We start from the raw sequence: 23,287 nt of genomic DNA on the forward strand, positions 1-23,287 counted from the left end.
AGGACCTGCCTTACAACAGGCCTACAAGCCCTCAGTCCAGCCTCTCTCAGCCTACTCGGGCAGTTGTTGTTGCCATCCTGTACCTGTCCCGCAGGTGTGATGTTCGGATGTACCGATCCTGTGCAGGTGTTGTTACACGTGGTCTGCCACTGTGAGGATGATCAGCTGTCCGTCCTGTCTCCCTGTAGCGCTGTCTTAGGCAGCTCACAGTACGGACATTGGAATTTATTGCCCTGGCCCCATCTGCAGTCCTCATGCCTGCTTGCCTAAGGCACGTTCACGGAGATGAGCAGTGACCCTGGGCATCTTTCTTTTGGTGTTTTTCAGGGTCAGTAGAAAGGCCTCTTTAGTGTCCTAAGTTTTCATAACTGTGACCTTAATTGCCTACCGTCTGTAAGCTGTTAGTGTCTTAACGACCGTTCCACAGGTGCATGTTCATTAATTGTTTATGGTTCATTGAATAAGCATGGGAAACAGTGTTTAAACTCTTTACAATGAAGATCTGTGAAATTATTTGGATTTGTACGAATGATCTTTGAAAGACAGTGTCCTGAAAAAGGGATGTTTCTTTTTTTGCTGAGTCTACATAGTTTTCCTTGAAAATGAATAAAGCTCATTTCATGTGGCACATACACAATGTTTACCACTGCAATGTGTTACATAATGCATGACAATCTCAGATAATTAAACATTACTTTCCTTTTGTTTAAGGTCACTGTCACAACTACTTCTGGTACAAAGTCACGGATACTTAGAAGTCCTTTGGAAATGAATGTTACATGTCTTCAAGGCAAGAACCTTACAAAAGACCTCATCCAACATCAAGGGTCCATTTCCAGTTTGACATCACACAGAAAGTCAGCAGAAACTTTGGAGAGCAGACAGACGTCATGCAGCGATTTGATCAAGACTGTGAGCTGAAGCCAGAGTTCTGGAAAGCACTCAATCTCAAGTAGATCTGAGAACATTAAGTAGTAAGTGTGCATCTTGATCAGAAGGTATTTGTTTGGACAGCTGGCAGGTTCTACCCAAGATTCCAGAACTTCCAAATAAACCTGTTGCATAAATTGGATATGAGAAACATCAGCATCCACAAACTGAATTTACACAATAAAACAAAAAAACGATCTGCTCGTTTTGCACGCAGACAGAGGCAAAAACTTTGATAGTTGATTTCAGATGTAGTGCTGAGAACCTAGATTGGAAATCTTATCTTGAATGCCACAGTGAGAGAAGTAATTAGGGCTCCCAAGGCACTGCATCTCAGTGAAAGAGGTGTCACTACAGTCCCTGGTTCGATTCCAGGCTGTATCACATCCGGCAGTGATTGAGAGTCCCATAGGGCGGCGCACAATTGGCCCAGCGTCGTCCTGGTTTGGCCGGGGTAAGCCGTCATTGTAAATAATAATTTGTTCTTAACTGACTTGCCTAGCTAAATAAAATAAAATATATAAACAATGTAAGAAAGGGGAAAGAACACATAGAACTGTAACCGATGACAACGTAGAATCCCAACGTATGTGTATTTACTTGTAGAACATTAAATTCCTTGTTGCATTTATTTATTTTAACTGAAAATATTTTGTGTACCTGTTTTTTTATATAGAATTTATTGTAATTACTTTTATATACAACGTTATGTCCCGTTAACATTCTTCCAGTTTTTTCCGTCTGAAACGTTGTATAGAAATAGGTTTTATGGGCTGTGATGTGTACACCGTGTCTGAGCTGTAACAACACCGTGTCTGAGCTGTAACAACACCGTGTCTGAGCTGTAACAACACCGTGTCTGAGCTGTAACAACACCGTGTCTGAGCTGTAACAACACCGTGTCTGAGCTGTAACAACACCGTGTCTGAGCAGTAACAACACCGTGTCTGAGCTGTAACAACACCGTGTCGGAGCTGTAACAACACCGTGTCGGAGCTGTAACAACACCGTGTCTGAGCTGTAACAACACCGTGTCTGAGCTGTAACAACACCGTGTCTGAGCAGTAACAACACCGTGTCTGAGCTGTAACAACACCGTGTCGGAGCTGTAACAACACCGTGTCTGAGCTGTAACAACACCGTGTCTGAGCTGTAACAACACCGTGTCTGAGCTGTAACAACACCGTGTCTGAGCTGTAACAACACCGTGTCTGAGCTGTAACAACACCGTGTCTGAGCTGTAACAACACCGTGTCTGAGCTGTAACAACACCGTGTCTGAGCTGTAACAACACCGTGTCTGAGCTGTAACAACACCGTGTCTGAGCTGTAACAACACCGTGTCTGAGCTGTAACAACACCGTGTCTGAGCTGTAACAACACCGTGTCTGAGCAGTAACAACACCGTGTCTGAGCTGTAACAACACCGTGTCTGAGCTGTAACAACACCGTGTCTGAGCTGTAACAACACCGTGTCTGAGCTGTAACAACACCGTGTCTGAGCTGTAACAACACCGTGTCTGAGCTGTAACAACACCGTGTCTGAGCTGTAACAACACCGTGTCTGAGCTGTAACAACACCGTGTCTGAGCTGTAACAACACCGTGTCTGAGCAGTAACAACACCGTGTCTGAGCTGTAACAACACCGTGTCTGAGCTGTAACAACACCGTGTCTGAGCTGTAACAACACCGTGTCTGAGCTGTAGCAACACCGTGTCGGAGCTGTAACTGGGTGGAAAGTTTATAGTAGTACGCTTTGTTATTTATTACATCCAAAAAAGGAAACTTCAAGTTACTGTGCAATACAGTCCACTTCTGGATTATTTATTCAATTCAAGTGAAGGAGAAAAGTGAATGATTCAAAAATGTATTATATGAACAATTTACTATGGGTGACAAGTAACTATGGGTGACAAGTAACTATGGGTGACAACAGAGAGCCGTCAGTCAGCCAGGACCTGACAGAGTCGTCAGTCAGCCAGGACCTGACAGAGTTGTCCTTCACTCCGGTGCTGCCAGAATCTCCCATCCATTCAGGACCCATGGCTAGGGTTCCCAGGCCAAGGTCGGCGGCGAGGATCGCCGCTCATAAGAGGCCACGGGGGCGATTAAGGAGGCGGACAAAAACAATGGTGAAGTGGGGTCCACGTCCCGCGCCAGAGCCGCCACCGCGGACAGACGCCCACCCAGACCCTCCCCTATAGGTTTATGTTTTGCGGCCGCGTTTCATCTTCAATGCCCTTGCTGATGGAAGGAGTTTTTCACTCAAAATCTCACGATACATGGCCCCATTCATTTCCTTTACACGGATCAGTCGTCCTGGTCCCTTTGCAGAAAAACAGCCCCAAAGCATGATGTTTCCACCCCCATGCTTCACAGTAGGTATGGTGTTCTTTGGATGCAACTCAGCATTCTTTGTCCTCCAAACACGACGAGTTGAGTTTTTACCAAAAAGTTATATTTTGGTTTCATCTGACCATATGACATTCTCCCAATCTTCTTCTGGATCATCCAAATGCTCTCTAGCAAACTTCAGACGGGCCTGGACATGTACTGGCTTAAGCAGGGGGACACGTCTGGCACTGCAGGATTTGAGTCCCTGGCGGCGTAGTGTGTTACTGATGGTAGGCTTTGTTACTTTGCTCCCAGCTCTCTGCAGGTCATTCACTAGGTCCTCCCGTGTGGTTCTGGGATTTTTGCTCACCGTTCTTGTGATCATTTTGACCCCACGGGGTGAGATCTTGCGTGGAGCCCCAGATCGAGGGAGATTATCAGTGGTCTTGTATGTCTTCCATTTCCTAATAATTGCTCCCACAGTTGATTTATTCAAACCAAGCTGCTTACCTATTGCAGATTCAGTCTTCCCAGCCTGGTGCAGGTCTACAATTTTGTTTCTGGTGTCCTTTGACAGCTCTTTGGTCTTGGCCATAGTGAAGTTTGGAGTGTGACTGTTTGAGGTTGTGGACAGGTGTCTTTTATACTGATAACAAGTTCAAACAGGTGCCATTAATACAGGTAACGAGTGGAGGACAGAGGAGCCTCTTAAAGAAGAAGTTACAGGTCTGTGGGAGCCAGAAATCTTGCTTGTTTGTAGGTGACCAAATACTTATTTTCCACCATAATTTGCAAATAAATTCATTAAAAATCCTACAATGTGATTTTCTGATTTTTTTTTGCTCATTTTGTCTGTCATAGTTGAAGTGTACCTATGATGAAAATTACAGGCCTCTCTCATCTTTTTAAGTGGGAGAACTTGCACAATTGGTGGCTGACTAAATACTTTTTTGCCCCACTGTATAGTCTGGCTCTGAGGCTAGAGAACTATATAGTCTGTCTCTGAGGCTAGGGAACTATATAGTCTGCCTCTGAGGCTAGGGAACTATATAGTCTGTCTCTGAGGCTAGGGAACTATATAGTCTGCCTCTGAGGCTAGGGAACTATATAGTCTGCCTCTGAGGCTAGGGAACTATAAAGGCCCCAAAAAATAATAAATGTGATACATTTTTTATGTAATAATAATAATTAGATACACAGTTTAATTTACAAAAACAAATGTTAGGCTTGGCCCTAAACATAACTGACATCCGGCCCACAATTAGAAAATACAATCTTGTTTCCATATCTTATCAAGTCCATAACACACACACACACACACACACACACACACACACACACACACACACACACACACACACACACACACACACACACACACACACACACACACACACACACACACACACACACACACACACACACACACACACACACACACACACCATCATCATTCTCTCTCTACTTCATCTCGGAGTGAATCCACTCCTCCCTACATTGCCTGGTGTTCTGCTATTCCTCACATAGAGGAGGTTGGATCAGAGAGACAGGTGGAGACAGAAGATGACAGAAGCTTTTAGTGTTGGTAATAAAAAAAATATTGATTCAACGGAGAGATCTGTGGCTTAGCTTGAACCATCAGATACCGCTAGTGGAGATTGGGACATTTGATTCCCTGGGTAAACACTTACTGAAGGATGCTTCTATTATCTCTGCTGCCTGCCTGGCACTCAGAAGGAAAATTTCTCTGACTAGTTTTTAAAAATGTTTTTCAAAAGGCACATAATATATTGGATTACACATAGCCTATGCTTAGTCGGAGACATTTTGCTCCTAAATATTTTGCTGTGCAACCTGGCTTTATGATTTGGCAGCACCAGTGGGCAAAAATCGGAGATACACTAAAAGACCAAAAGTATGTGGACACCTGCTCGTCGAACATCTCATTTCAAAATCATGGTCATTAATATGGAGTTGGTCCCCCCCTTTGCTGGTATAACAGCTTCCACTCTTCTGGGAAAGCTTTCCACTAGATGTTGGAACATAGCTGCGGGGACTTGCTTCCATTAAGCCACAAGAGCATTAGTGAGATTGGGCACTGATGTTGGGCGATTAGGCCTGGCTCGCAGTCTGCGTTCCAATTCATCCCAAAGGTATTCAATGGGGTTGAGGTCAGGGCTCTGTGCAGGCCAGTCAAGTTCTTCCACACCAATCTTTAAAAAAATAATCTGTATGGACCTGGCTTTGTGCACGGGGCATTTTTATACTGAAACAGGAAAGGGCCTTCCCCAAACTGTTGCCACAAAGTTGGAAACACAGAATCATCTAGAATGTCATTGTATGCTGTAGAATTAAGATTTTTCTTCACTGGAACTAAGGGGCCCGAACCATGAAAAACAGCCCCAGACCATTATTCCTCCTCCACCAAACTTTACAGTTGGCACTATGCATTGGGTAGGTAGTGTTCTCCTGGCATCCGCCAAACCCAGATTCGTCTGTCGGACTGCCAGATGGTGAGCGTGATTCATTACTCCAGAGAACCACTGCTCGAGAGTCCAATGGCGGCGAGCTTTATACCACTCGATGCATGGCATTGTGCATGGTGGTCTTAGGCTTGTGTGCGGCTGCTCGACCATGGAAATCCATTTTATGAAGTTCCCGACAAACAGTTATTGTGCTGACGTTGCTTCCAGAGGCAGTTTGGAACTCGGTAGTGAGTGTTGCAACCAAGGACAGACAATTTTTACGCACCACGCTCTTCAGCACTCGTTGGTCCTGTTCTGTGAGGTTGTGTGGCCTACCACTTCACGGCTGAGCCGTTGTTGCTCCTAGATGTTTCCACTTCACAATAACAGCACTTACAGTTGACCGGGGAAGCTCTAGCAAGGCAGAACTTTGACAAACTGACTTGTTGGAAAGATGGCATCCTATGACTTAAAGTCATTCTACTGCCAATGTTTGTCTATGGATATTGCATAGCAGTGTTCTCGATTTTATACACCTGTCAGCAACGGTGTGGCTGAAATAGCCGAATCCACTAATTTTGAAGGGGTGTCCACATACTTTTGTATATATAGTGTATATAAAACCGTCCTTCATTTCCGAAACACCATTTTTTACTTTTAACAATAAAGAAGCAACATTTAACAAATTTCACTGTCCTTCAAGAGTTTCTGAGTTTGTGAGGTAGAAGATCCTTTTGTACCTGTCAGTCTGATTAGGCTTCTCTGTACCACCGCCTTTGAGTATTGTGGTACAGATCCATGGGTGTAGCTATAGCAACATCAGGACTGACACATACTGTACACCCATGTTTGTAGCTATAGCAACGTCAATATGCCTGTAGTTGTAGCTATAGCAACATCAATATGCCTGTAGTTGTAGCTATAGCAACATCAATATGCCTGTAGTTGTAACTATAGCAACATCAATATGCCTGTAGTTGTAGCTATAGCAACATCAATATGCCTGTAGTTGTAGCTATAGCAACATCAATATGCCTCTAGTTGTAGCTATAGCAACATCAATATGCCTGTAGTTGTAACTATAGCAACATCAATATGCCTGTAGTTGTAGCTATAGCAACATCAATATGCCTGTAGTTGTAGCTATAGCAACGTCAATATGCCTCTAGTTGTAGCTATAGCAACATCAATATGCCTGTAGTTGTAGCTATAGCAACGTCAATATGCCTGTAGGTGTAGCTATAGCAACATCAATATGCCTGTAGTTGTAACTATAGCAACATCAATATGCCTGTAGTTGTAGCTATAGCAACATCAATATGCCTGTAGTTGTAGCTATAGCAACGTCAATATGCCTATAGTTGTAGCTATAGCAACATCAATATGCCTGTAGTTGTAGCTATAGCAACATCAATATGCCTGTAGTTGTAGCTATAGCAACATCAATATGCCTGTAGTTGTAACTATAGCAACATCAATATGCCTGTAGTTGTAGCTATAGCAACATCAATATGCCTGTAGTTGTAACTATAGCAACATCAATATGCCTGTAGTTGTAGCTATAGCAACATCAATATGCCTGTAGTTGTAGCTATAGCAACATCAATATGCCTGTAGTTGTAGCTATAGCAACATCAATATGCCTGTAGTTGTAGCTATAGCAACATCAATATGCCTGTAGTTGTAACTATAGCAACATCAATATGCCTCTAGTTGTAGCTATAGCAACATCAATATGCCTGTAGTTGTAGCTATAGCAACATCAATATGCCTCTAGTTGTAGCTATAGCAACATCAATATGCCTCTAGTTGTAGCTATAGCAACATCAATATGCCTGTAGTTGTAGCTATAGCAACGTCAATATGCCTATAGTTGTAGCTATAGCAACATCAATATGCCTGTAGTTGTAGCTATAGCAACGTCAATATGCCTGTAGTTGTAGCTATAGCAACGTCAATATGCCTGTAGTTGTAGCTATAGCAACATCAATATGCCTCTAGTTGTAGCTATAGCAACATCAATATGCCTCTAGTTGTAGCTATAGCAACGTCAATATGCCTGTAGTTGTAGCTATAGCAACGTCAATATGCCTCTAGTTGTAGCTATAGCAACATCAATATGCCTCTAGTTGTAGCTATAGCAACATCAATATGCCTCTAGTTGTAGCTATAGCAACGTCAATATGCCTGTAGTTGTAGCTATAGCAACATCAATATGCCTGTAGTTGTAGCTATAGCAACATCAATATGCCTGTAGTTGTAGCTATAGCAACGTCAATATGCCTGTAGTTGTAGCTATAGCAACGTCAATATGCCTCTAGTTGTAGCTATAGCAACATCAATATGCCTCTAGTTGTAGCTATAGCAACATCAATATGCCTCTAGTTGTAGCTATAGCAACATCAATATGCCTGTAGTTGTAACTATAGCAACGTCAATATGCCTGTAGTTGTAGCTATAGCAACATCAATATGCCTGTAGTTGTAGCTATAGCAACATCAATATGCCTCTAGTTGTAGCTATAATTATATCAATATGCCTCTAGTTGTAGCTATAGCAACGTCAATATGCCTCTAGTTGTAGCTATAATTATATCAATATGCCTCTAGTTGTAGCTATAGCAACATCAATATGCCTGTAGGTGTAGCTATAGCAACATCAATATGCCTGTAGTTGTAGCTATAGCAACGTCAATATGCCTCTAGTTGTAGCTATAGCAACGTCAATATGCCTGTAGTTGTAGCTATAGCAACGTCAATATGCCTGTAGTTGTAGCTATAGCAACGTCAATATGCCTGTAGTTGTAGCTATAGCAACGTCAATATGCCTGTAGTTGTAGCTATAGCAACATCAATATGCCTGTAGTTGTAGCTATAGCAACATCAATATGCCTGTAGTTGTAGCTATAGCAACATCAATATGCCTGTAGTTGTAACTATAGCAACGTCAATATGCCTGTAGTTGTAGCTATAGCAACGTCAATATGCCTCTAGTTGTAGCTATAATTATATCAATATGCCTGTAGTTGTAGCTATAGCAACATCAATATGCCTCTAGTTGTAGCTATAGCAACGTCAATATGCCTCTAGTTGTAGCTATAGCAACATCAATATGCCTCTAGTTGTAGCTATAGCAACATCAATATGCCTCTAGTTGTAGCTATAGCAACGTCAATATGCCTCTAGTTGTAGCTATAGCAACATCAATATGCCTGTAGTTGTAGCTATAGCAACATCAATATGCCTGTAGTTGTAGCTATAGCAACATCAATATGCCTGTAGTTGTAACTATAGCAACATCAATATGCCTGTAGTTGTAGCTATAGCAACATCAATATGCCTGTAGTTGTAGCTATAGCAACGTCAATATGCCTCTAGTTGTAGCTATAGCAACATCAATATGCCTGTAGTTGTAGCTATAGCAACATCAATATGCCTGTAGTTGTAGCTATAGCAACATCAATATGCCTGTAGTTGTAGCTATAGCAACATCAATATGCCTGTAGTTGTAGCTATAGCAACATCAATATGCCTGTAGTTGTAGCTATAGCAACATCAATATGCCTGTAGTTGTAGCTATAGCAACGTCAATATGCCTGTAGTTGTAGCTCTCTGGTTCTCTAGAGGCCAAAGTCAGCTTCTCCTCAGCCTCCTGGACTCTGTGTCTCTAGAGGCCAAAGTCAGCTTCTCCTCAGCCTCCTGGACTCTGTGTCTCTAGAGGCCAAAGTCAGCTTCTCCTCAGCCTCCTGGACTCTGTGTCTCTAGAAGAGGCAGTCAGAGTCCGAGTCTTCTCTGGTCTCTCCTCCTCCCGTTCCGGGGTCTGAGCCGCTGAGCCTCCCACCATTAGCACTGACAAATTGAAAACCCTAGTCATTGGTCAACTCCATTACCCGCAGTATTATACTTAAAAAGAATCATCCAGCGATCATACACTGTTTCCCAGGGGCAGGGCTACCGACATTAAGGCTAATCTGAAGATGGTGCTGGCTAAGGCTAAAACTGGCGAGTGTAGAGGGATATTGTTATCCACGTCGGCACCAACGATGTTAGGATGAAACAGAGGTCAACATATTTTACCTTTATTTAACTAGGCAAGTCAGTTAATTAGGAACAAATTCTTATTTTCAATGACAGCCTAGGAATTAACTGTCTTGTTAACAACCGATTTATACCTTGTCAGCTCGGGGGATTCGATCCAGCAGCCTTCCGGTTACTAGTCCTACACTCTAACCACTAGGCTACCTGCCGCCACTACACTCTAACCACTAGGCTACCAGCCGCCCCTACACTCTAACCACTAGGCTACCAGCCGTCCCTACACTCTAACCACTAGGCTACCTGCCGCCCCTACACTCTAACCACTAGGCTACCTGCCGTCCCTACACTCTAACCACTAGGCTACCAGCCGCCCCTACACTCTAACCACTAGGCTACCTGCCGTCCCTACACTCTAACCACTAGGCTACCTGCCGTCCCTACACTCTAACCACTAGGCTACCTGCCGTCCCTACACTCTAACCACTAGGCTACCAGCCGCCCCTACACTCTAACCACTAGGCTACCTGCCGTCCCTACACTCTAACCACTAGGCTACCAGCCGCCCCTACACTCTAACCACTAGGCTACCTGCCGTCCCTACACTCTAACCACTAGACTACCTGCCGTCCCTACACTCTAACCATTAGGCTACCAGCCGCCCCTACACTCTAACCACTAGGCTACCTGCCGTCCCTACACTCTAACCACTAGACTACCTGCCGTCCCTACACTCTAACCACTAGGCTACCAGCCGCCCCTACACTCTAACCACTAGGCTACCAGCCGCCCCTACACTCTAACCACTAGGCTACCTGCCGTCCCTACACTCTAACCACTAGGTTACCTGCCGTCCCTACACTCTAACCACTAAGCTACCTGCCGCCCCTACACTCTAACCACTAGGCTACCTGCCGTCCCTACACTCTAACCACTAGGCTACCTGCCGTCCCTACACTCTAACCACTAGGCTACCTGCCGTCCCTACACTCTAACCACTAGGCTACCTGCCGTCCCTACACTCTAACCACTAGGCTACCTGCCGTCCCTACACTCTAACCACTAGGTTACCTGCCGTCCCTACACTCTAACCACTAGGCTACCTGCCGCCCCTCCACTCTAACCACTAGGCTACCAGCCGCCCCTACACTCTAACCACTAGGCTACCTGCCGCCCCTCCACTCTAACCACTAGGCTACCTGCCGCCCCTACACTCTAACCACTAGGCTACCAGCCGCCCCTACACTCTAACCACTAGGCTACCTGCCGCCCCATACATAGCTTCTGCATGTAAATCAGTTAGAAAGATGTGTCGGCATCGAGTAATTGTCTTTGGCCCCCTCCCAGTTAGGGGGGGTGATTAGCTCTACAGCAGTCAACTCAATCGCTGGTTGAAAACTGTTTTCTGCCCCTCCCAAAAGATAGAATTTGTAGATAATTGGCCCTCCTTCTGGGACTCACCCACAAACAGGACCAAGCCTGGCCTGCTGAGGAGTGATGGACTCCATCCTAGCAGGAGGGGTGCTCACATCTTATCTATGAACATAGACAGGGCTCTAACTCCTCTAGCTCCACAATGAGATAGGGTGCAGGCCAGGCAGCAGGCTGTCAGCCAGGCTGTTAGCCAGCCTGCCAGCTTAATGGAGTCTGCCACTAGCACAGTCAGTGTAGTCAGCTCAGCTATCCCCATTGAGACCGTGTCTGTGCCTCGATCTAGGTTGAGCAAAACTAAACATGGAGGTGTTCGCCTTAGCAATCTCACTGGAATAAAGACCTCCTCCATTCCTGCCATTATTGAAAGAGATTGTGATATCTCACATCTCAAAATAGAGCTACTTAATGTTAGATCCCTCACTTCCAAGGCAGTTATAGTCAATGAACTAATCACTGATCATAATCTTGATGTGATTGGCCTGACTGAAACATGTCTTAAGCCTGATGAATTTATTATGTTAAATGAGGCCTCACCTCCTGGTTACACTAGTGACCATATCCCCCCGCGCATCCCGCAAAGGCGGAGATGCTGCTAACGTTTTTGATAGCAAATTTCCATTTACAAAACAAAAAATGACTGCGTTTTCGTCTTTTGAGCTTCTAGTCATGAAATCTATGCAGCCTACTCAATACTGTTTAGAGGCCTCCTGGGCCGAATACAGCGTTCCTCACTGAGTTCCCTGAATTCCTATTGGACCTTGTAGTCATGGCATATAATATTCCAATTTTTGGTGACTTTAATATGCACATGGAAAAGTCCACAGACACACTCCAAAAGACTTTCGGAGCCATCATCGATTCAGTGGGTTTTGTCCAACATGTCTCTGGACCTACTCACTGCCACAGTCATACTCTGGACCTAGTTTTGTCCCATTGAATAAATATTGTGGATCTTAATGTTTTTCCTCATAATCCTGGACTATCGGACCACCATTTTATTATGTTTGAAATCGCAACAAATAATCTGCTCAGACCCCAACCAAGGATCATACAGAGCCATGTTATTAACTCTCAGACAACCCAAAGACTCCTAGATGCCCTCGTAGAATCCCTCCAACTAACCAAGGACGTCAGAGTACATAAATCGGTTTACCACCCAACTGAGGAACTAAATTTAACCTTGCTCAATACCCTAGATGCAGTCGCACCCCTAAAAACAAACATTGTCGTAAGAAACTAGCTCCCTGGTATACAGAAAATACACGGGCCCTGAAGCAAGCTTACAGAAAATTGTAAGGGAAATGGCACCACACCAAACAGGAAGTCTTCCGACTAGCTTGCCGTGCAATATCGAAGAGCTCTCACTGCTGCTCGATCATCCTATTTTTCCAACTTAATTGAGAAGAATAAGAACAATCCAACATTTATTTTTGATGCTATCACAAAGCTAACTTAAAAGCAGCATTCCCCAAGAGAGGATGGCTTTCACTTCAGCAGTGATAAATGCATGAACTTCTTTGACGAAAAGATCATGATCATTAGAAAGCAAATGACGGACTCCTCTTTAAATCTGAGTATTTCAAGTCTGCACAAAACTGTCAGGACCTAGGATCAAGGGAGACACTCAAGTTTTTTAATCCTATATCTCTTGACACACTCATGAAAATAGTCATGGCTCCTAAAACTTCAAGCTGCATACTGGACCCTATTCCAACTAAACTACTGAATGAGCTGGTTCCTGTGCTTGGCCCTCCTATGTTGAACATAATAAACGTCTCTCTATCCACCGGATGTGTACCAAACTCACTAAATGTGGCAGTAATAAAGCCTCTCTTGAAAAAGCCAAACCTTGACACAGAAAATATAAAAAAATATCGGCCTATATCGAACCTACCATTCCTCTCAAACATGTTTATAAAAGCTGTTAAGCAGCAACTCACTGCCTTCCTGAAGACAAACAATGTATACGAAATGCTTCAGTCTGGTTTTAGACCCCATCATAGCACTGAGGCTGCACTTGTGAAGGTGGTAAATGACGTGGCGTCATTTACGTCAGACCGAGGCTCTGCATCTGTCCTCGTGCTCCTAGACCTTAGTGCTGCTTTTGATACCATCGATCGCCACATTCTTTTGGAGAGATTGGAAACCCAAATTGGTCTACACGGACAAGTTCTGGCCTGGTTTAGATCTTATCTGTCCGAAAGATATCAGTTTGTCTCTGTAGATGGTTTGTCCTCTGACAAATCAACTGTACGTTTTGGTGTTCCTCAAGGTTCCGTTTTAGGACCACTATTGTTTTCATTATATATTTTACCTCTTGGTGAAGTCATTCGGAAACATAATGTTAACTTTCACTGCTATGCGGATGACACACAGCTGTACATTTGGATGAAACATGGTGAAGCCCCAAAATTGCCCTCCCTGGAAGCCTGTATTTCAGACATAAGGAAGTGGATGGCGGCAAATGTTTTACTTTTAAACTCAGACAGAACAGAGATGCTTGTTCTAGGTCCCAAGAAACAAAGAGATCTTCTGTTGAATCTGATAATTAATCTTGATGGTTGTTCAGTAGTCTCAAGTAAAACTGTGAAGGACCTCAGCGTTACTCTGGACTCTGATCTCTCTTTTGACAAACGTATCAAGACTACTTCAAGGACAGCTTTTTTCCATCTACGTAACATTGCAAAAATCTGAAACTTTCTGTCAAAAAATTATGCAGAAATGTTAATCCATGCTTTTGTTACTTCTAGGTTAGACTACTGCAATGCTCTACTTTCCGGCTACCCTGATAAAGCACGAAATAAACTTCAGTTAGTGCTAAACACGGCTGCTAGAATCTTGACTAGAACCAACATTTTTTATAATATTACTCCAGTGCTAGCCTCTCTACACTGGCTTCCTGTTAAGGCTAGGGCTGATTTCAAGGTTTTACTGTTAACCTATAAAGCGTTACATGGGCTTGCTCCTACCTATCTTTCCGAGTTGGTCCTGCCGTACATACCTACACGTATGCTACGGTCACAAGATGCAGGCCTCCTTACTGTCCCTAGAATTTCTAAGCAAACAGCTGGAGGCAGGGCTTTCTCCTATAGATCTCCATTTTTATGGAATGGTCTGCCTACCCATGTGAGAGACGCAGACTCGGTCTCGACCTTTAAGTCTTTATTGAAGACTCATCTCTTCAGTAGGTCCTATGATTGAGTGTAGTCTGGTCCAGGAGTGTGAAGGTGAACAGAAAGGCTCTGGAGCAACGAACCGTCCTTGCTGTCTCTGCCTGGCCAGTTCCCCTCTTCTCTGCCTCTGACCCTATTACAGGGGCTGAGTCACTGGCTTACTCGTGATCTTTCATGCCGTCCCTAGGAGGGGTGCGTCACTTGAGTGGCTTGAGTCACTGACGTGATCTTCCTGTCTGGGTTGGTGCCCCCTTCGGGTTCGTGGCGTTGGGGAGATCTTTGTGGGCTATACTCAGCCTTGTCTCAGGGTAGTAAGTAGGCGGTTTGAAGATATCCCTCTAGTGGTGTGTGGGCTGTGCTTTGGCAAGGTGGGTGGGGTTATATCCTACCTTATTGGCCCTGTCCGCGGGTATCGTCGGAAGTGATACCACAGTGTCTCCCGACCCCTCCTGTCTCAACCTCCAGTATTTATGCAGTATTTATGCTGCAATAGTCTATTAACCGGGGGGCTAGGGTCAGTCTGTTATATCTGGAGTATTTCTCCTGTCTGGTCCCCCTGTTCCTATTGGACAGGAGGGAAGGATAATGAAAAGGAGGAAGATGAACATTTGAACATCTTGGACATGTTCTGTTATAATCTCCACCCGGCACAGCCAGAAGAGGACTGGCCACCCCCCAGAGCCTGGTTCCTCTGTAGGTTTCGTCCTAGGTTCCTGACTTTCTAGGCAGTCAGGGAGGCAACATCCAAACTTTTTTCCAACAAATATTATCAATCAAACAATTCCATTAAGGTATGAAATAAAGTATATAGATACAACCTCCTGTTGAAACAAAGGACATATTATCTCTGTTATTGTATGGACCAAAAGATAAATGAATTTGTCCTACTGATGAGTCTGAGGATCAGTTCTACTGATGAGTCAACAGGGGTAATGGAAGGTACGTTCTGAGGGACAGGTCTACTGGTGAGTCAACAGGGGTAATGGAAGGTACGTTATGAGGGACAGGTCTACTGATGAGTCAACAGGGGTAATGGAAGGTAAATTCTGAGGGACAGGTCTACTGATGAGTCAACAGGGGTAATGGAAGGTAACTTCTGAGGGTCTTCTTAGGAATTATCTTATCCAATTGATGTTATTTTCCTGTCAATATATAAAGACAGAAGAGCATTTAACTGGAATACCCTAATATTGTCACGCCCTGACCTTAGAGATCCTTTTTATGTCTCTATTTTGGTTGGTTAGGGTGTGAGTTGGGGTGGGCATTCTATGTTGTGTTCTATGTTGTCTAGTTCTATGTGTTTTGGCGTGGTGTGGTTCTCAATCAGAGGCAGCTGTCTATCGTTGTCTCTGATTGAGAACCATACTTAGGTAGCCTTTTCCCACCTGTGTTTGTCGGTATTTGTTTTCTGTTTTGTGTGTTTTCACCTTACAGAACTGTTTCGTAGTTTCATTCACTCTCTTTGTTGTTTTTGTTATCATTCAGTGTTCAGTTTATTTAATTAAATTACAACGAACACTTACCAGCTAAAAACAGTACAGTATGAAGATAGGCAGCAACTGCTTGTCCAATAGAAATGTCCGATCACGCTTGTGAGCAGAAATACGTCATCGGGTCGAACGGTCGTCTCGCACCAAACTGCACATGTGCAGACCGTCAATTTAAAGGCCCTCCTTCGATAGGAAGTTGTTTTTGATGAAAATGAAAACATGTCAGTTTGTCACTTTCACCATGTTGGAGGAACAGCATGTTTAACTACTTAAGACATTGGCTTAAATCTACGCCTTTAGATTTCGAGAAAATGATAGGATTTAACAACAGGATTTCTTGCAAGGCCTCAGCTGTGAAATCACGAAGACCCAAGAAACGTTCAGCTGCATTCACAATGATTCCAATTTTCTCCGACTTCTCCTCCGCTTGTGCTGGACAGCTTATGACCATTGCAATAAATAATACAAAGTATTTTTTATTTTTTTTAAAACGGGCAACATTTCCCCATTGTTTCTTCCCCGACCACTCGTTCCTTCCACTCTTCTCACCGCCTCCAGATAGGAGACACTCTAAACACCCCTTACTCTTGCCGCCTCGGTCTCCTTCATCCTAACAGGGCACTCCAGGATGTCAGGCGCATGTTCGCCTCCACCACCATTGCAGCATTTCCCTTCATCTGGCATAACGATCCTCTTCCCACTTGACACGTGACCAAATCTTCTACATTTATAACACTGAAAGGGCTTGTGCACAAAAAAAAGCTCTTACAGTGTATCTCATGAAACCTATCTTTATATGAGAATGGAGAGACTCTTCAACAAAGAACAGTAGCATGGATGAAGTTAATTCATTTTCTCCGTCCACCGTACAGGTCAGTCGACGAGCACCAACCACTCCATCGATGTCCTCTAGTTATATCCTCTGGCTTTACTTCTTGCGACGCCCCAGAAATAACTCCTGCTTCAAAAATCAATACAGGAAACGTTCCAGTCCGATATCTTTTTTTGAGGCTTACAAGCGCTTCTTCTACTCCGCAGACACACAAAAAAAAATCTAAATAAGACGACTTCCTTTAACTCACCAACTCCACACTTTCCTCCAAAACATTCCAGATTGTCCTCGAGACGTTAAACGGATTTCCCAGGTAGCATTGGTCCAACACCCTCATTCCGACTAAAAACGAGTCTAGGCGTTTCCTATTTTCCACCACAGCTTTACTTCTCTTGTTTTCCTTCTTCTTTGCCACGGTAACCCATTCCCTCTCACTCTCTGTGCTATTATCTTCACCCGACTCACTAGCAGTTTCAAACTTAACCTAATGTTCCGCCATCTGCCATAACTGGATCATTCTTCTTCTTCTTTGGGATTGGGCTGATGGATCGCATCCAACTTTCAACGATGCATTCACCGCCACCTACTGTAGTGGAGTGTGAGGCCAGTCACGGCCTACCTACATTCAATTCTATTCACTAGTCCTGTTCCTCTAAGAAAGTGAAATAGAGACACCACTTTGAGACACCACACCACTCCCATGCGCTCCCATTTTAACAGCACCATCCTCTCCACAAACAAGTCTCCTCTATCCGAACCTGCCAGTCTTCATACTACTCAACACTGCAGCTCAATCAGAGCAGAACACCACTCTGAGTAGTTTCACCTCCTTCATCCATCTCAAACCTATATATCATGGACATCACCACACACATACTAACACACAATCTATTAACCGCTTAAATACTTTAACATTAACATTTTGAGTATACATCACTGCTCCCACCCTACCACTGACAGAATCCTTTGAAATGTATATATTCTTTAAAAAAACAGAAATAAAAATGACTATCTATATATCTCTCTCCACACACCGTCTCACGTCTCACCCTAACTCATGTCCACATCTCTACTTGGTATCCGGAACAGCCACGGAGGTACGTTCCCCAATGCAGGCCCTGGATCACTGGATCATTCACGTACCACTGTTTACTTTGTACTGACCAAGCCAGATGGACCAATTACGGCAGCCTTTGTACTGACCAAGCCAGATGGACCAATTACGGCAGCCTTTGTACTTTTGGGACGTGCCCAGAACATCTTGTATTCTCTTCATGTCTGCGATTTACCGGGAAAATTGGGCTACTTTGAAATGTCGCAGGTGAAAATGTATTTCAGTTTTTTTGGGGGGCTTACTTCTAAATTGTACTAAATTGCAATATATATTTGACTGTGACCTGCAACTGCTGACTATCCGGCAGTGAGGCAGCCTGTTGCTGAGTGAGTGAATAGTGGGGAGAGCCAGAGGGCTGTGTGTTGAGAGTCACATGCTGACACGAGCATTGCAAAATAAATTTACACATACATGTTATTCAATCATTGCACCCACATTGCTTGCGAGCGTCTAAGTAGCCAGGCGCTAAAATAGAACTTGGTTCTATTTGTGACCCTTGACGCACTGCAAGTCCCGCCTCTCCCATCTCCTCATTTTTACCTGTTGTAGGTAGGCTATTTAGATTGTCATAATGGAGACACCTATTTCCAAACTTTTTTTCTCTCCACAGAACATATTAACATGCTAGAACTGATGCGTGTTAAGAAATAACGGTGACAAAGCACAGGAAAACGACTTTAGGCGCTCTAGAGAGCATTTAGATACATTTGCGCGGAGGTAGTTTTCAGACCTTAAGGTTGGGTTTAGAGTACTAGTAGTCATTGTTATGGCTTGACCTGGAAACCCTGACTCTGTTGCTTTCTGAAATTCACAGGCAAGACAGTATGTGGCAGCTAACTAGCTAGCATCTGGCGAAAAAAAAACGGTTAAAAAACAATGTTGCTTTAGTTAGCTAGTTAGCACGCTAGTTAGCACGCTAGTTAGCACGCTAGTTAGCATGCTAGTTAGCATGCTAGTTAGTATGCTAGTTAGTATGCTAGTTAGCTTGCCAGCTAACTATAACCACAGCGTTTGTAAACCCAGAGGTGCAATATTGCGAGGCTTCCGGGAACGCTTTCGAAGCAGACCAAACCGACCAGGCCGGGGTTTGGGGTTTGAGAAGGCAACGAGATAAGTAAAACATTATTCCTTCACTGTTCATTTTCTCAAAATCTAAAGGCACAACGTAGATTCAAGCCAATGTCTTAAGTAGTTAAACATGCTGTTCCTTCAACATGGTGAAAGTGACAAACTGACATGTTTTCATTTTCATCAAAAACAACTTCCTATCGAAGGAGGGCCTTTAAATTGACGGTCTGCACATGTGCAGTTTGGTGCGAGACGACCGTTCGACCCAATGACGTATTTCTGCTCGCAAGCGTGATCGGAGATTTCTATTGGACAAGCAGTTGCTGCCTATCTTCATACTGTACTGTTTTTAGCTGTAACCCCAGCTAGCTAGCTAACTGAACTGTTCACGTTCTTGTCAGCTGACTATGTCATGATCCAGTTTACTTTAGAGTTCAGAGAACTGTGACCAGTTATTACAAAAGCGAAAAATGACTTGTGATTAGAAGCTACTCGTGCTAGCTAGCTAATGAGCTGTAATGCATGTTTTCTTTAGTGAGCCCCCTTATCCCACCCTATGCCGGTTAACTATGCAATAGAACGAATGTCATAGCCTGGCTGAAAACACAGATTGTGTTTCGATAAATTCCACAATAGATGGTGACAAGTTTAGAAAGCTGATGGGGTAAACTATTAGCCTACAGTTGATATCACAGAGTCTATCGGTGTAGCGTACAGTTACTGTACTGATAGGAATAAGCTTAAAGGGGTGTGTCTGTGTTTTAACAACACAAAAAAGCATTATCTGACACTGACTCTCTCTCTCTCTCACCCTCCAGTCTCTTAGCTACCAGCCCTGTGGTCTGCCTCTAGCCTGTCTATGAACTGAAGTGCCTCATTATAAAAGAACAGACAGTTCCCATCATGTCTGCTGGCGGCTCCCAACAGTAAGAGCCAGTCCAGTCTCAGAGAAGACTTGACACGTGCTATCTGCTGTGACGTCTTTACTGAGCCGGTGATGCTGGCGTGTATGCACCACTTCTGTAAGCGCTGTATCAGTACCTACTGGAGGGGTACCCAGACACCGGTTTCCTGTCCCCAGTGGAGGAAGGAGTTCACCACCAAACACTTCCAGACCAACTATCTGGTGACGGCCATGATGGAGAAGGTTAGGGCCTTCACCTCGGACTGTTATGTCAAGAATATACAGGTGAGTTAGTTATGTCAAGAATATAGAGATGAGTTAGTTATTTTAAGAGAGGGTTGTCTTTTGCTTTGTGCACCTTGTGTGGTGTTGTGGTGTTGATGTAGGTTTGGTGTTGTTTGGTTTGTGGGGTTGGGTTGGTTTGAGGTGGGTTGGATTGGGTTGGGTTGGTTTGAGGTGGTTTGGATTGAGGTGGGTTGGTTTGAGGTGGGTTGGTTTGAGGTGGGTTGGGTTGGGTTGGTTTGAGGTGGTTTGGATTGAGGTGGGTTGGTTTGAGGTGGGTTGGTTTGGGTTGGGTTGGTTTGAGGTGGTTTGGATTGAGGTGGGTTGGTTTGAGGTGGGTTGGTTTGGGATGGGTTGGTTTGAGGTGGGTTGGTTTGAGATGGGTTGGTTGGTTTGAGGTGGGTTGGTTTGTGGTGGTTTGGTTTGAGGTGGGTTGGTTGGTTTGAGGTGGGTTGGTTTGAGGTGGGTTGGTTTGGGTTGGGTTGGTTTGAGGTGGTTTGGTTTGTGGTGGGTTGGTTTGAGGTGGGTTGGTTTGTGGTGGGTTGGTTTGTGGTGGGTTGGTTTGAGGTGGGTTGGTTTGAGGTGGGTTGGTTTGGGTTGGGTTGGTTTGAGGTGGTTTGGTTTGAGGTGGGTTGGTTTGAGGTGGGTTGGTTTGAGGTGGGTTGGTTTGTGGTGGTTTGGTTTGAGGTGGGTTGGTTTGTGGTGGGTTGGTTTGAGGTGGGTTGGTTTGAGGTGGGTTGGTTTGAGGTGGGTTGGTTTGGGTTGGGTTGGTTTGAGGTGGGTTGGTTTGAGGTGGGTTGGTTTGAGGTGGGTTGGTTTGGGTTGGGTTGGTTTGAGGTGGTTTGGTTTGTGGTGGGTTGGTTTGAGGTGGGTTGGTTTGTGGTGGTTTCGTTTGAGGTGGGTTGGTTTGAGGTGGGTTGGTTTGTGATGGGTTAGTTTTAGGTTGGGTTGGTTTGAGGTGGTTTGGTTTGTGGTGGGTTGGTTTGAGGTGGGTTGGTTTGAGGTGGGTTGGTTTGTGGTGGTTTGGTTTGGTTTGAGGTGGGTTGGTTTGTGGTGGTTTGGTTTGAGGTAGGTTGGTTTGAGGTGGATTAGTTTGTGGTGGTTTGGTTTGTGGTGTTTTGGTTTGTGGTGTTTTGGTTTGTGGTGGGTTGGTTTGGTTTGAGGTGGTTTGGTTTGAGGTGGTTTGGTTTGAGGTGGTTTAGTTTGTTGTGGTTTGGTCTGTTAGGTTGGTTTGTGGTGGGTTGGTTGGTTTGAGGTGGGTTGGATTGAGGTGGGTTGGGTTGGTTTGTGGTGGGTTGGGTTGGTTTGTGGTGGGTTGGGTTGGTTTTGTGGTGAGGTGGGTTGGTTTGTGGTGGGTTGGATTGAGGTGGGTTGGTTTGAGGTGGGTTGGTTTGAGGTGGGTTGGTTTGTGGTGGGTTGGATTGAGGTGGGTTGGTTTGTGGTGGGTTGGGTTGGTTTGTGGTGGGTTGGGTTGGTTTGTGGTGGGTTGGGTTGAGGTGGGTTGGGTTGAGGTGGGTTGTTTGAGGTGGGTTGGGTTGGTTTGAGGTGGATTGGGTTGGTTTGAGGTGGGTTGGGTTGGTTTGTGGTGGGTTGGGTTGAGGTGGGTTGGTTTGAGGTGGGTTGTTTGAGGTGGGTTGGGTTGGTTTGAGGTGGGTTGGTTTGTGGTGGGTTGGGTTGGTTTGTGGTGGGTTGGGTTGGATTGAGGTGGGTTGGGTTGGTTTGTGGTGGGTTGGGTTGGTTTGTGGTGGGTTGGGTTGGATTGAGGTGGGTTGGGTTGGTTTGTGGTGGGTTGGGTTGGATTGAGGTGGATTGGGTTGGTTTGAGGTGGGTTGGGTTGGTTTGTGGTGGGTTGGGTTGAGGTGGGTTGGTTTGAGGTGGGTTGTTTGAGGTGGGTTGGGTTGGTTTGAGGTGGATTGGGTTGGTTTGAGGTGGGTTGGGTTGGTTTGTGGTGGGTTGGGTTGAGGTGGGTTGGTTTGAGGTGGGTTGTTTGAGGTGGGTTGGGTTGGTTTGAGGTGGGTTGGTTTGTGGTGGGTTGGGTTGGTTTGTGGTGGGTTGGGTTGGATTGAGGTGGGTTGGGTTGGTTTGTGGTGGGTTGGGTTGGATTGAGGTGGGTTGGGTTGGTTTGTGGTGGGTTGTTATTTTGTGTGGTGGTGTTTTGTTGTTATTATTGTACTAATGAAAAGCATGAGTTGGCTCACACCCCAAAAAGTTGGTGTTGACTAACAGAGAGCTAACTGACGGCTCTTAAAAATAAATAGTCAGAAAATCTACATACAAGCTTCCAGTAATGTATTTGGTCAACCACCAACGTTTTTGGCATCACTTCAGACCCTGGTCGTCATATCTAAGCAGGAAAGGAAAGTGACCTTTGAGTTAGGGGATTGGGGGGAAAAATGGCTTCTCGTCTCTGTCTGTTACTCTTTCGTTTTCTCTCTGTCTCTCTCCCTCTGTCTCTCTCTCTCCCCTCCACCCCCTTTCTGTCTCCCTCCCTGGCTGCTGAGGTAGAGAAGGCTCGTTGTTTGACCAAACAGCACAGTGTAATGACAATTTACTCGTGGTCATCCCAAATGACCCTATAGCATTTATAGTGCACTACTACTTATGACCAGGGTGGTAGGCACTGTATAAGGAATAGGAAGCCATTTGGGACGAATGATCTCCAACCAAAGGTCACTTTCCTCTACCTTCGTATTTCTTTATTTGCCTTAATATCAGGGATGGGCAACTGGTGACCCTGTAAGCCTGCAGATACATATCCCCCCCTCCTAACGAGATGAGACTGACATTAACATGTAAGTACAGAGCACGAGATGAGACATGACATTGTGCGGGGGGAGGGGGAAGTTGCTTTGAAGCGCTGGGTATCATCTCGTTATGACATGCGTTATTTGAATTAGGCCTACGGAGGTCCGTCTTTTACGGAGGTAACTTTGAATGTCTTTGAACTTCAGAGTTGGTTTAACGTTGGATCTAAACTAGCTAGCTAACACGTTTGTGTGTACAGAGCGGCACCGGAATTAAAAGACGTCTTACCTTTTTTTGTAGTTAATAAATCCAATGTGAAAGGTGATCACTAGAGTATCTTTAACTAACGCTGAATAGTGAAAAAATTGTGAGGGCTTTGCATAGGCAAATGTTGTTATTTTAAGGTTTTCTCTTCTGTTCCCTGAAACAGCTCCAACCCCTGGTTTTGTTAATCACTCAGATATCATATTAAAAACTGCAAA

At 44.6% G+C, this 23,287-nt stretch overlaps 1 protein-coding gene across 1 annotated transcript in view; it reads left to right on the plus strand.

The window, feature by feature from the left end:
- The first annotated feature begins 2,852 nt into the window (after nucleotides 1-2,852).
- The window catches only part of LOC139572681 (nuclear factor 7, brain-like), a 36,363-nt gene continuing 15,928 nt past the window's right edge, over nucleotides 2,853-23,287 (plus strand). Inside the window, exons 1-2 of the mRNA XM_071395358.1 lie at nucleotides 2,853-2,995; nucleotides 19,802-20,063. Of these exons, the coding sequence (XP_071251459.1) occupies nucleotides 2,853-2,995; nucleotides 19,802-20,063 (405 nt within the window). The remainder of the gene's footprint in view (nucleotides 2,996-19,801; nucleotides 20,064-23,287) is intronic.

The sequence above is a fragment of the Salvelinus alpinus genome, chromosome 4 (assembly GCF_045679555.1).
Source record: "Salvelinus alpinus chromosome 4, SLU_Salpinus.1, whole genome shotgun sequence".
Classification (NCBI taxonomy): Eukaryota; Metazoa; Chordata; class Actinopteri; order Salmoniformes; family Salmonidae; genus Salvelinus; species Salvelinus alpinus.